General features: G+C 34.4%; 1 protein-coding gene across 1 annotated transcript in view; it reads left to right on the top strand.

Annotated features, from left to right (window-relative positions):
• Positions 1–13,050, top strand: part of FBXL17 (F-box and leucine rich repeat protein 17) — a 494,183-nt gene that overhangs the window by 329,856 nt on the left and 151,277 nt on the right. The window contains exon 7 of the mRNA XM_047778392.1: positions 777–853. Within this exon, the coding sequence (XP_047634348.1) occupies positions 777–853 (77 nt within the window). The remainder of the gene's footprint in view (positions 1–776; positions 854–13,050) is intronic.

Below are 13,050 nucleotides of genomic sequence, written 5' to 3'. Positions count from 1 at the left end.
CCACCAGGTGTATAGCATTGTTAATCATGATTTTCAGTGTTCATTCAGTTCTGTGCTACATATTCCACTATGGCTGTTAGAGCAGAGTGTACCATTCAAAACCCTTTTAACTTAAATGAAATCAGAAAAGACTTTAAATCTTACCTATCTATATTTATATTTTTAAAATAGCCTATAGGTATGCAAGAATTCATTTAAAATATTAAGAATAAAACATTTTAGAGGAAAAGATGTAAAATTTTTTTATGTGTACATATTTTTCTTTCATCTTTAATCGGTATGTTACAGATTTTTAAAACATTTTTATATTGAATAAAGTTTCAAAAAATGGGTATTTCATTGTTATCAAACTATCATTAATAACTGAACCATATGCAATATTACCATCCACTTTTAATGACATCCATGTGTATTCTAGTTTCAGTATATTTATTTTATTATGTAAATGACAGATTTATTATATAGCACATATTTACTTACCTTGTATTATCAAACATAACGCTATCCTTATAGGAATATCTTTTTCATTGCTTTGGTTTTCAAAATATGTTAATCATACATATATTTAATTTAAGTCATTTAGGTATTAGAGCACTTGGGTTTAAATCCAGGAATATAATACCCTTTCCTGAAACACCTTGAAAGAGGTTTGTTGAAAGAAGAGAGCTGTGCATTCATTAAACACTGATCTCTTCCTGATATAGCTGTGGCCAAACTCTTGCTGATTTAACTTGAAAGCCATTAGTATAACTCACCACTTATTGTGTGTGTTTCAGGTGTGTGGAGGTCATCGCAAAGGAGGGACAAAACCTGAAAGAGCTGTATTTGGTGTCCTGTAAAATCACAGATTATGGTATGTAATGAGCCATTGGCCTAATCATTTTCAAGAACAAAAAGGTACAAAAATCTTTGAAAGCTTTTTTAAAAGACATCAAAAGCTACTCTCTCATAGAGACTATTTATTTTTTTCCCTGTACTAACTCTGATCATACCCCCAAATCAAGAAATCATGAGACTAAGAATCAGAATAAAATTAATATGTGTATCAGTTTTTCACCACATGCAATCATACATGCATATGAATTTGTACACACATACACACTCACATAGGATTTAAAAGTATGGTTAAAATAAATATCAAGATAATGAAACATTTGATATAATAAATAGAACTAAAGAAATTATTATGTTGATTTGCTTAATTCAATGTCATAAATGTATTCATGTTGACATTCCAAATGCCAACCTTCTTAATGCTTTAAATTTTTTAAACACTGGAAACTTCCAATAGGAAGATTAGCTATGTAAGAAGTATAGTGTATACATTTGTTTGTAAGATTATTAAATTATTTTAATTTTAAGTATCCCTTTAAAATGGAGAAAAGCAAGTTGTTTTTTAAAAATATGAAAAGTACAAAATCATTCTGATGGAGTCATAAACACAGATAACCTAGCCTTTCCTTTTTTTGTTCAGCTTTATATAATTTTTCCTATTAATTTCATATTTAATTCATCATTAAGAGTTTTAATGATATTTGGCTTTATGAGAGGTGGTTTCCTTTTCTCTTTTCTGATTTTTAAATTTATTCCATTAAATTGAAGAATATGCTTTCTACCTTGAGGAAAACTAATAATCCATTAAGTTTTTTATTGTTAACTCTGACATATGCTAATAAATGATTCCAATCCTAGGATGTCATACTGATTGTCTGCCCTGGGTAAGAGAGTTGTATTTTATCAGCTACTAAATTTATCCTTTGGAAGAACTCTTATGAAAACTATAATTAAAAAAATACATAAAGAGATTTAGCTTAAAGGTAATTTTGTTTCAGAGTTCATTGCTTGAGAATGGCTAATGTCTTAGGTGGATTTATCCGTAATGTTTCTGGGTTGTTGGTTTTTTCCTAATTATACCATGAGGAGAAGAGTGTTTCTTCCCTTTGTAGTTTGTTTTCTGGTTTGGCCCATTAGATTGCCACTTGGATGTAGTGAGTCTAAAATGTCCATTATCTTCCTATTGTCTAGGCCTTAGCAAGTTCTCTTTGCCCAACATCTGGCATATCCTCAATACTTATAGATTTGTTAATTAACTTGGACAGTCATTCATTCCAGAGTCTTTACTTGGTGTTCAAGGTCCCCTATCGGCCTGTCCAATCTTATACGTCTGCCTTTTACCTGTTTGCTGCCAATGTCAGATTGTTAACAGCCAAAAGAGCTATGGATTAAATTCCTTTGAATGAATGAATTCCTTTGAATAAGTTCCTGCAATGGAAAATACAGCTAAAATTACACTCTGTTCCAGCACTAGTGATGTTAGCCAGTGCAAGGAAATGTTCCAAAAGGTATGAAAAAGAGAAAAAGCTTTGGTCTTGGAACAAATGTGGGATCAAATTCTGTCTTTGTTCTTTGACTGTTCTTTGGCCTTTGGGAAGTTCCTTCCCACCTCTGAGGCTGGTTCCTCATTTGTAAATCGGGGAACTAGTATTTGACTTCATGGTCCTGTATGAACCTGGTACCCTGTCTAAGGATTAGCACAGTGTGTAATGCTGAGAAAATTTGTTCTCCTACAGAAGGGGGACAGAGAAAAGATTCACACAGAATCCTTCTACTTCCTTTCCTTTCTTTGAAAGGAGGGTCTTGGAAAAAGTTTTTGTTGTTATCATTGCTACTGTTCATTGCTATTGTTTAGTGATATTCTCGTGTTTTCTGGTGTTTTAAGATTTGTGGATTCTTTTCCTCCTGGTGAGGTAAAAATTATGTTAAAACTTTGCTCATGTGGTTTGCATGTATTCATATCTGTGAATATTTTAGGTCAGTGGTTCTCAACCCTCTCTGCACATTAGGATCACCTGGGGAGCTTCTAATACATTCTGATGTCTGAACCTTACACAAGACTAATTAAATCAGAATTTCTAAGAGGTGGGGCCCAAGCAATAAAATCTCCTTAAGTGAAATTAATGTCAGTCAAATTTGAGAACCACTGATGTAGTCCAGTTGAGAGGAATTAGAAGTGAAAATTTTGAGGACTTCCTCCATGGAGACAAATCTATCACAGTTTTTTCCATACCTCATTGCTTCCAGCTAGCTTCCAAGCTCTCTTTTGCACCTCCTCTCTCTTCCTTCTTTCCTAGGAAAAAATCTCTGTGCGTCTGTTGGTTCTGTCTTTCAGAATGTTGGGACACAATTGAGGATGAGGGGGAAAAGGTTAATAGTTTATGAGATTGTATATAATTGCTACTTGATTATAAAATTAAAAGAAATTACTGAATGCTCAGCTCAGCTCCTCTTTTTTCCCTTGGTACCATGCCAATAACACATGAACAATTTTTTCAAAAAGACAGCAAAAGGGATTAGTCACTGTAACCAGAGAAACAGCATGTTATTGAAGGTAACTGTCCTGCTACGGGAGGCTATCTGTGATCCCTTGCCCTGTGTTAATTATCAGTTTTAAGAAGGAAAAGGAGATGCCTTTTTCCTTCCTTAGCTGGATAATTAGAGACATCTTCTGTAGGATTTTTGGGTTACTGAGTCTACTTAGAAATTGTTAATTTTTAAAATTATTTTTTACAATTTGTGTTTATATTGAAGTGTAGTGTACTTACAGTGTAGTGTTAATTTCTGCTGCACAGAAAAGTGACTCAGTTATACATATACATTCTTTTTCATATTCTTTTCCATTGTGGTTTATCACAGGATATTGAATATAGTTCCCTGTGCTATGCAGTAGGACCATGTTGTTTATCTATTCTATAAATATATATATAATAGCTTGTATCTGCTAATCGCAACCTTCCCCTCCATCTCTCCCCCATCTCCCCCTTGGCAACCACAAATCTGTTCTCTGTGTCTGTGAGTCTGTTTCTGTTTCATAGATAAGTTCACTTGTGTCATAGTTCAGATTCCATATATAAGTGATGTCATATGGTATTTGTCTTTCTCTTTCTGACTTACTTCACTTAGTATGATAATCTGTAGGTAGATCCATGTTGCAGAAATTGTAAAATTTGATGTATACCCTGATACTGAGGAATTTCATCCTTCAAGAGACCACTCCCTACTTCTCCTTCCTATTGCTTTGCTCATATTCTAGCTAGTCTCCTTCTCACCTCCTCTTTCCATTTCCATGGTGTTGTGTTTGTACATGCTCTCAGTACAGTATCTCAAATTTTTGAAGTTTTTTTCAGGAGGCATTGATTCAGAAACAGCAGCTCGCCTGGCTTATCATTTATAATTTTTGTCAAGATTCTCACAGATGTTGAATGTGGTATTATAGTATTTAGCAACACCTGGACAGGCTGTTATGAAGTTATGTTCATTTTAATTGATATATGATATTGTTGTCACAAAGAAAACTATCATTCTAATAGGCTTCTTATTCCCCAAATTGAACATAGATCTTTGTGGTAAAGGATAGCAATTATAAACAAATCAATAATTCAGGCACCGCTAAATGGAAAATACAGTCTTGGGAAATTGCTCCCTAAAGAGAAATCTAATATTGTCACTCTTCTATCACTAAACAAATAAATGTTATAGGCTATATCGTAGAAGAAAACTCAAACTAAGGAATTAGAGAGTTAAGTTTGAATTTGCTTTTTCTTTCCTTTGTGACCTTGAGCAAATGACTTAACCTCTTAGTTTTGTCATCTGTTAAGCACATGATAATAAACAACATAAACATAAAAGGTAGTGAAAATGAATATAAAACATCTGTGTCGAGCTTGGTGACATACTGGATACTCACTAATTGGCAGTTGTTATAGCATCACCTCTTTCTGAAGAAGAATCAGCCTGCCTCCTACTCTAAGGGTGCCTTTCTGTTTGTGGGAATCATTATTTAGAAGTTTGATCTGTATTAGTCTATACCTGCCTAGTTGGCTTCCACACTTAAGCCATCAAAACCAGATGCTTATTAATAAGGAATAAAAGATTCAGCAAAATGTTTAAAACGTTTATTTTGTCTGCCTATCATAGGTTTCCTCGCTGTCTCTTCTCTCTGTTACCTTCATTTTTATTTGGATAATTTTCTCTTGGCTCTGCTTAGGCTTTTCTTTGTTCTAATAATAATTCATCACCTAATAATTTCCAACGCATCTTTCTGGTCACTTTCAAATACTTTTCTGTTGAAAACTGTCCTCCTTTAGAAAAGTTTATCCTTAGGATTAAAAGGAAGACAAGGAGGAGAAATCAACTTGTATCACTCAAGCCTATGGAGGTCAGAGTCATTCTTTATCAGGGTGCAAGGCATAGAATGTGCGGTATCATAAATAGGATGGATGAATAAAGCCCTTATCTCCAATGGCCCCTCCGTAGTGAAGGTTAGCAGTGTCATGGGAGAGTTGTAAAAAGGACCCAGGTTTCTTTCTGGCTTGTTATTACATTTCTGTTAACTTTAGCACTCCTGAGGACCCTTGAAATATACTCTAGAGGATATCTTTTTGCTTCCCATCTCAAGTTGTCAAGTAGCCTTTTAATTAAAGAAGACTGTAAACATTCACCTATTGACATTGATGTCTGGGGCCTCCAAGGTCACTGACAAGCTACAGGCTCACTCTGGACCCCTCCATATTCTCTTCGGTCAATTGCACAGGTTCTGGGGCTGCTCTCCCGGAACAGTCTGTGACTGCCCCTTATTCTGCCTGCACATACTCTGCTGCCTGATCTGGGGCTTTTCAACCTAACACCAGAGTGGGCTACAAAAGCTTTTGCATTGTTCTAAGCAAAAGGTCTTCCAAGACAAGGTGGTCATTGTCCCGTGGTTATCCTGTGAGATGTAATTTCTGTTGGCTTGTCACATGACAGGTATGATATATATTCATTCTGTCAACAAATATTGATTCAGTACCTACTGTGTGCTGGGCCCAGTGCTACACGTAGGAGATGCAGTTTCCACATTCCTGGAGCTTTCATCCTAGGAATGAAAGGCAGGGCTGGCCTGCTTATTAAAAAAAGAGCTGGTGGAGTGGGGGGCGGGGGGGGGGGGAAGGTAATGCATCTCCTTCTTCCAGACAAGCAGAATGGCAGGGAGTGCCTGCTGACATTAATCTTTGCTTTGGTCTAACCCGTGCCTCACCCCAGCCTTGTTGACCTTCTAACGCTATTGAAAGATTAATAGGTTGTACGTTCGCTACCTCTTCTTGGGATACCAGACCTCTTTAGCTATTGGTTAACCCCAATTGGGACCCAGGATACATTATCAAAGTCAGCACACAGAAGAGACAAAAAGGAATCCCAATAAGCACTCTGGGTTACACTAGCATCAAGAGTGCTTCATTTTTTTTCCTTGCCAAACCAACACTGATACATGATTCAAGAAAAGAATCTTATACCCAAAATAATTTTGCTCTTTCTCATATCATCTTATTTTTCATATTATTAGGTATGCATTACATACAATGATGTCCCGTTTACAATTAAATTCTTGGTTCTTTCCTTTTATGTTTTGTTTCATTTTCAAATTGTATTTCAAACTGCTCCAAGATTGCTGGGTATGATTCAACTCCTTTTGTCAGCAGGAATAACTAATAGTTGTAAAATGACAGAGAAGAACTTTAGAAAATCCATTTGCAAGTCAAAAAGAATGCCTTATTGTTTACTGTTGATTATTCTCACTTTATCTTCATTCTGTCATTTAAATATAGATAGCTTTTATTGTTTCTAACAAAATTGCACTAAATTGCTAAATCTTCTATTGTTGCCATTTCCCTTGTTTATATGTCCACCTTAAAAGTTATTCCTCTCCACTTCTAATTCTTTATTTAATTCCTGGAGTTCCTCACTGCTGGGTTTATATGTCTACTATTGTACTTAGCAATCCTTATGTTCTCTTTTTTCTTTCTTTTCTGTAATGGTCATGACTTTTCACCCCGAATTTAGTATTTAACTTCAAATTTTTCTAATTTTTTTTTTCAACAACGAAGAAAATTGTTTTTTCTTCCCTACTTCCTAGGTCATCCTAAGACTGCAACTGTATAACACTGAAATAAAAGACTGAACAATAAGTGCTTATTATAATAGGCTTTTCGTAATAGACTACACATCTCAAATCTATTGAGAAGCCCTTCTTAAGACATTTCTTTAGGTCTCCTGTAACTAGTACAAAGGCCAATTCTAGCTTCATATATGATGAGCCTTTTTAAGTTAAATCTTTTAACTTACATTTAAAAGAGAAATGGATCAATTTCTGTGCTTGACCCTGAACTTTCTTTTACTTCCAAATACATTAATGTTGGTCCAAATCAGTTTATTAATTTTTATAAGTAAACTAAATTTCCATATTTAACTGAATTATCAACTAAAATATTAACTTTTCCACTTTCCTTTTCTCAATTACTTTTAGCATTCCTAAAATAGAATGTTTGATTTTAATTTTAATTAACTATTTTTAAAATGAATCTCATGAAACAGTTCTATCATAGATAAAAAACAAGTTGTTCCAAGTCACATAAAAAGACATTTTTTGGACTCCTCATTGCTTAGTACCCTTGAATGTGCGGGCTAGGCATTTATTTTCCTTGAACTACGCTGTAGAATGAATAGAGATTTCATCAATCATTATCAGTGTTATATCAGCGATGTGTAGATCTAAAGGAGATTGCAACAAACATCAGGACATAATAATAGATAATAATAGATTTCCAGTATCCTGAAAGAGACAACTTCTTAATGTTTAAAACTTCTTGTAAATAGATGTCTCGAGTGGTAGTGAGCTCTCTATTATAAGAGTTATTCAAACTAAAACAATCTCTTTTAAAGAGTAAGGAAGGATGGACACAGTGGGTAAGGAACTGACCTCTAAAATGTTTAAATTTCTTTCTAATCCTTGGGTTTATACTGGACCTGTTCCATTCTTGTTCCATTCAGCAAGTGTTTACTGTATGTTGCTTGTTGGGTGCTGTGGAGAATACAGAGATGATTGAGAAGTGCTCTTACACAGAGAAAGAAGATAAAAGCACTGAAAATGTTTCCCAATGTATTAAGCAACATGATGATGTCAAATAAAAAATGAGCCCTATGTGATATAGAGGCTAAGGAGGACAAAGTCTTGAGAGATCAAAATCTTTGGGGAAGGGTTTTTGCTGGAAGAAACACAGGAGGACCCATATGAGAGGGAAGGGCATTTGAGGTAGTACAGCCCTAGGAAAGGCTTAGAGCAAGAACAGGTGTCTGAATGGATGAGTTTGTATGCATTGGTTAATCTAAAGAAAGAACAGAAATCATCCAAAGTGATTACGTGCACACACGGGCAAATTTTGAAGAAACCTTATGAAAATATTCTAGTTGAAAATTCAGGGTAAGTTCCAACTTTCATCTCAACTTTTCCTGTCTTATTCACCATTCCCATGGTAACAACTTAACATACATAAAAGGAAACCCTACTTTGGGTTCTAACTACTAATCAGTACCCAGTTCAATTGAAAGAAGTCAAGTGCAAATTTTCATAATAATATTAATAGGATAATTAACATTTATTGGCTCTTTTCTATGGGCATTATTCTCTTAATTCCCTTAAGAGATATGTACTATTAGCACTTTAGATATGTACTATTAGCATTCAAGCTAAAAGATGTGGAAACTGAGGCCAGGAAAACCTCAGGTTCACACAGTTTGTGAGAAAGGGTATGGAAGGGATTCAATATTAAATCAGTCTCTTGGGTAAACCCTCATAGGTCAGTGATGTGCTTAGAAGTGTTTTCTATTAGAAAGCTTTTTTAGATTTTCCTAGTCGTCAAAGCTTAAACAATATAACTGAATCTCATGATACCACGTTTTTCTGTGTATATATAAAAAAAGTCAAAGAGAAGGTACCATATGAAATCTAATTATATAGTTATAGAACTTAATAGGCTTAATGTACTTATTTGCTATAATTTTGTTGTGCTGGCACCAAATATCACTTGTGTTCTATGATCAAATATCCCCTAGCTGGAAGTTAGAGACTCATTGATATTCAGTGTGTCTTCATGTATTCAACAATTGTTTTCTTCATAATTTCAAAACTGTATATAATTCTTCATGAGTTAATTTTTCTTCTTACACTCTCTTTCTAAATTATTACCAAAAGCTTATGAAGGAGGCAGAAATACTACTACTCTTTTTTAATGGGTGAGAACATTGAGCCCAGGCAGGTTTTAATTAATTAGCAGAACTTTAAACAATAATATTCCTATTCCAAATCATGTATTGGATTATGTGCAGATAACTTCTTAAACTTCTCTGCTTTTCATACAGAAATGAATTTCTTCATTTAAATAGTCCTTTAAAAGTAATTTTACCCAATACTAAATGACCTGATTTCATAGCGTTTTTCTAAAGTGCTGATATTTCTAGATACACACAGTTGTACTGTTCTCAAAAACATAAGCAGTTGTTCTCTTAAGTTCTTCTCCCTTAAACCTGTGCTCAGAAGTTCCTGGGGCTTCAATGTCATCATCTGCATCAGGTGCCCTTTACTTCTCTTAGGAGAAGTGATCTCCTAAGAGATTGAATCTCCTAATTGAGTCTCTTCTGTGTGGCTTTGCTCTCTGCCTTCTTTTTGCTCTTTACCTTCAGTGTTCCTCATCCTCTGAGGTATCATGAAAAGTAGGAGCAAAAAGAGGGTTAAAAAGCCAAGGGCTACATCTCTTCCTTCCAAAGCGTTAAAACTTTATCTCTTCCACCTAGTAGTGCTTCTTGGGACTTAACTTCTCTTTAAGATAATTTTGTCCTCCCCGGCTGTGTGTTTGACTAAATCTTCTTCACTATTTGCTGATTAATTAGCCTACTTAAGATCTTTGGCATCTTATTTATTTCAGGGGGGGAAAAAACAAACAAACAAAAAAAACAAACAAAACTAACATGTGCCAAGTTTCCCATTAGAAATTGATAGCAACATTCATAGCAAAATATAAATTAAACTAATTGATTTTACTGTATGGCTTTCACTAATTAGGCTCACATTATTATATCCACTAACACTGATGAGATTAAGCCTTATCAGAAGTTCTAGCTCTTTTTACTTACTAGCAAGGACTTCATTATACTAACAGCAGCTATCCTTTATTGATTTCTTGGTTTACTTGAGTTCGGTTTATATAGGAAAGGAAGGAATAATACATGATTCTTTCTCCTTATTTACGTGTTTTCGAAATACTAGTTTAGTTTATATTATCATCCAAAAATGATCAATGATGAGTTATTGGTTTTTTAAAGTTATCATTATAGACTCACTAATCCATTGTAGTTATTTTTAAAATTGATACTCAGATTGTCCTGTCTTTGGTAGCAGAAGTTTCTTTAAATTGTTTCCCATGTCCATTTGACATGGGCTGATTATATTAAAACATACCAGGCTCATCTTGTGCAATTCATGCTGGAGACATGGCATCAGCCTTCTTTCTGGAGGACTTTGGTTCTTTGAATGAATTAGGCTTTTAAAAAACTTTATCTTCTTGGAGTTCCCTGTCGTGGCGCAGTGGAAACCAATCCGACTAGGCATCATGAGGTTGCAGGTTTGATTTCTGCCCTCACTGATTGAATTAGGGATCCAGTGTTGCTGTGAACTGTGGTGTAGGTCACAGACACGGCTTGGATCTGGCATTGCTGTGGTATAGGGCCGGTAGCTACAGCTCTGATTAAACCCCTAGCCTGGGAACTTCCACATACCAAAGGTGCAGCCCTAAAAAGACAAAAAAACAAAACAAAACAAAACAAAAAACCAAAAAAACAACAAAAAAAACCCGCTTTACCTTTTAAGTCTGTGCTGCACTCTGAATCTTATATCACTGTATTTTCTGCCTTTTATACCTCCAGCTTAAAACCTATTGTAGATCTCATCACAAGTCCACACTTTCCGTTACAACTCAGCAACATCAGCCCAACTGAGTGTTAGAAAGTCCTCATTTAGGGATTCTCAACACACTGGAAACATCTAGTTCCTTATACAAGCACACCTCATTTTATTTTGCTTTGCTTCATTGCACTTTGTAGATATTGCAGTTTTTACAAATTGTCGGTTTGTGGCAACCTTATGTCAAACAAGTCTATTGGCACCATCTTTCCAATAGCATTTGCTCATTTTGTGTCTCTGTGTCACATTTTGGTAATTCTCAAAATATTTCAAACTTTCTCTTTATTGTTATACTTCTTATTGTGATCTGTGATCAGCAATCTTTGATATCACTGCTGTGACTCACTGAAGGCTGAGATGATGGTTAGCATTTTTTAGTAATAAAGTATTTTTTAATTGTTATATACCTTAGTTTTTTTAAACAATGCTATTGCACACTTATTAGACTACAGTATAGTATAACCATAACTTTTATGTGCACTGGGAAACCACAGAATTCATGTTACTTACTTTATTGCAATATTCACTTTATTGTGACAGCCTGGAGCCGAACCTGCAGTGTCTCTGTATCCAACATTCTCTTAATTCTACTCACTGTTTCTGCTTTGGGATAAATTAGGGATGGAACTTGGGAAGAAGTACTTCTACATTTTAGCTACCCTATTAATTTTCTGGGGATTTTCTTCTTTCTTTGTCTCTGATGTTCTGCATTTGTTTTAGGTAGATGTTAAAATATGACCTCTTGGACCCACTTGGGAATAAATAGAAAAGTATTCAAACAATATGATGTTACATAATCTCTTTCAGGGGCTTTTAAACTTTCTTGTTCTACAGTGAAAAATATATGTCTCATGTAAAGTGCTTGTTGGATTCTCCCTAAAGTGATTTCATCACTTACTAGAATAACTAGCAGTTTGAAACAAAAACACTGCTCTAATTCATCTTCCCCTCCAAAGTATAGATAAGAACTAGATCTGTCAGTGATTTGCCTTAGAGTAGAAAACTGATGGATTTTCTTGGTATAAAATAGACACTATTCTCAAGGTAGAAGGTGCAACCTTCCCAAGCTCATCAAATCCCATATGTTGATCTTATTATCTATGAAATAAGAGGTTAATATTCCTTTCATCTCATATCTTTGAGAATAAGAGAATCAAACAGATTCTCTTTTTGATTTTACTTTAGGGTAGATATTAGATGGAACATTCTCCTGAGGCAAAAAAAAAAAAAGTAGCTTGAATAATTTAATTACCTAATTAAGTCAAACTTAGGTTTAACTTAAATATTAAACTGTTCATCTTAACCCTTATCCTAAAACATTCCCTTGACTTTTTAAGACTCAGTCAATTAGAATTTATCTGTCAAATGTGTTCTTTTTCTTGGGTTTATTTGCATGACATTAAATAAATAGTTTGAACTTTTCAACTTTTCAAACAATTGTGTTGAGTTGACGTGGCTGATTCAGCCTATGTGCCTCTGTGTGCTGTGCATGCCAAATGCCTGAAAGCAACTTGTCTTTCATTGAGAATGACTGAGCGTGAGCAGAGAAAAGAGAATTTTACAAATTAGAAATAAGGAGTAAACAAAAGAAAATTCTCCCTGTTTTTAGGGAGTTGAGGTACTTTTTTATTTATATATATAATATATATATTTAAAAAGCCATGTATATGATATATATATCATGTATATAAAAGGTATATGTATTAAAATATATATATTTTTAAATTAACGGCCTTCATACTGATATAATGTAAATTTTGCTTGCCAGAATACTTTCATATGGTAAATAATTCTTAGAAGCAGAAAATAAAATATGTAGAAAACTAGCTAAGCAGTATTTGAAATGTGATAATTGTATATGTATTTTAACTAGGTACTGTTTGTTAAGTGATAATTGTATATATATTTTGATCATCTCAATTTCTTTCTTAGGTTAACTTTCCCATTTTTTTTTTCTTTCTACTATCTCTTTCCTCACATATGGCTCTAGGAGTTTCTCCAAGAAAGCAGTTTTGCTTTGAAGATACTTCATTTCCTCTCATAAAGACTTCTTCTGTTCTTTTAGATTTAAAATCACAATAATGCCCTCATAGGATCCAACCCCTTTTCTGCCCTCTGTCTGAGAATCTTTCCAAAGTCAGCCTGGGAAAATCAGATTTGGAGATTTGAAGTCCAAAGATGCTGCTTTGTGGTACTGAGGATGAGACAGTACTCATGACCAA

The sequence above is a fragment of the Phacochoerus africanus genome, chromosome 4, assembly GCF_016906955.1.
Source record: "Phacochoerus africanus isolate WHEZ1 chromosome 4, ROS_Pafr_v1, whole genome shotgun sequence".
NCBI classification, from domain to species: Eukaryota; Metazoa; Chordata; class Mammalia; order Artiodactyla; family Suidae; genus Phacochoerus; species Phacochoerus africanus.
This window is presented reverse-complemented; position numbering and strand designations above follow the sequence as displayed.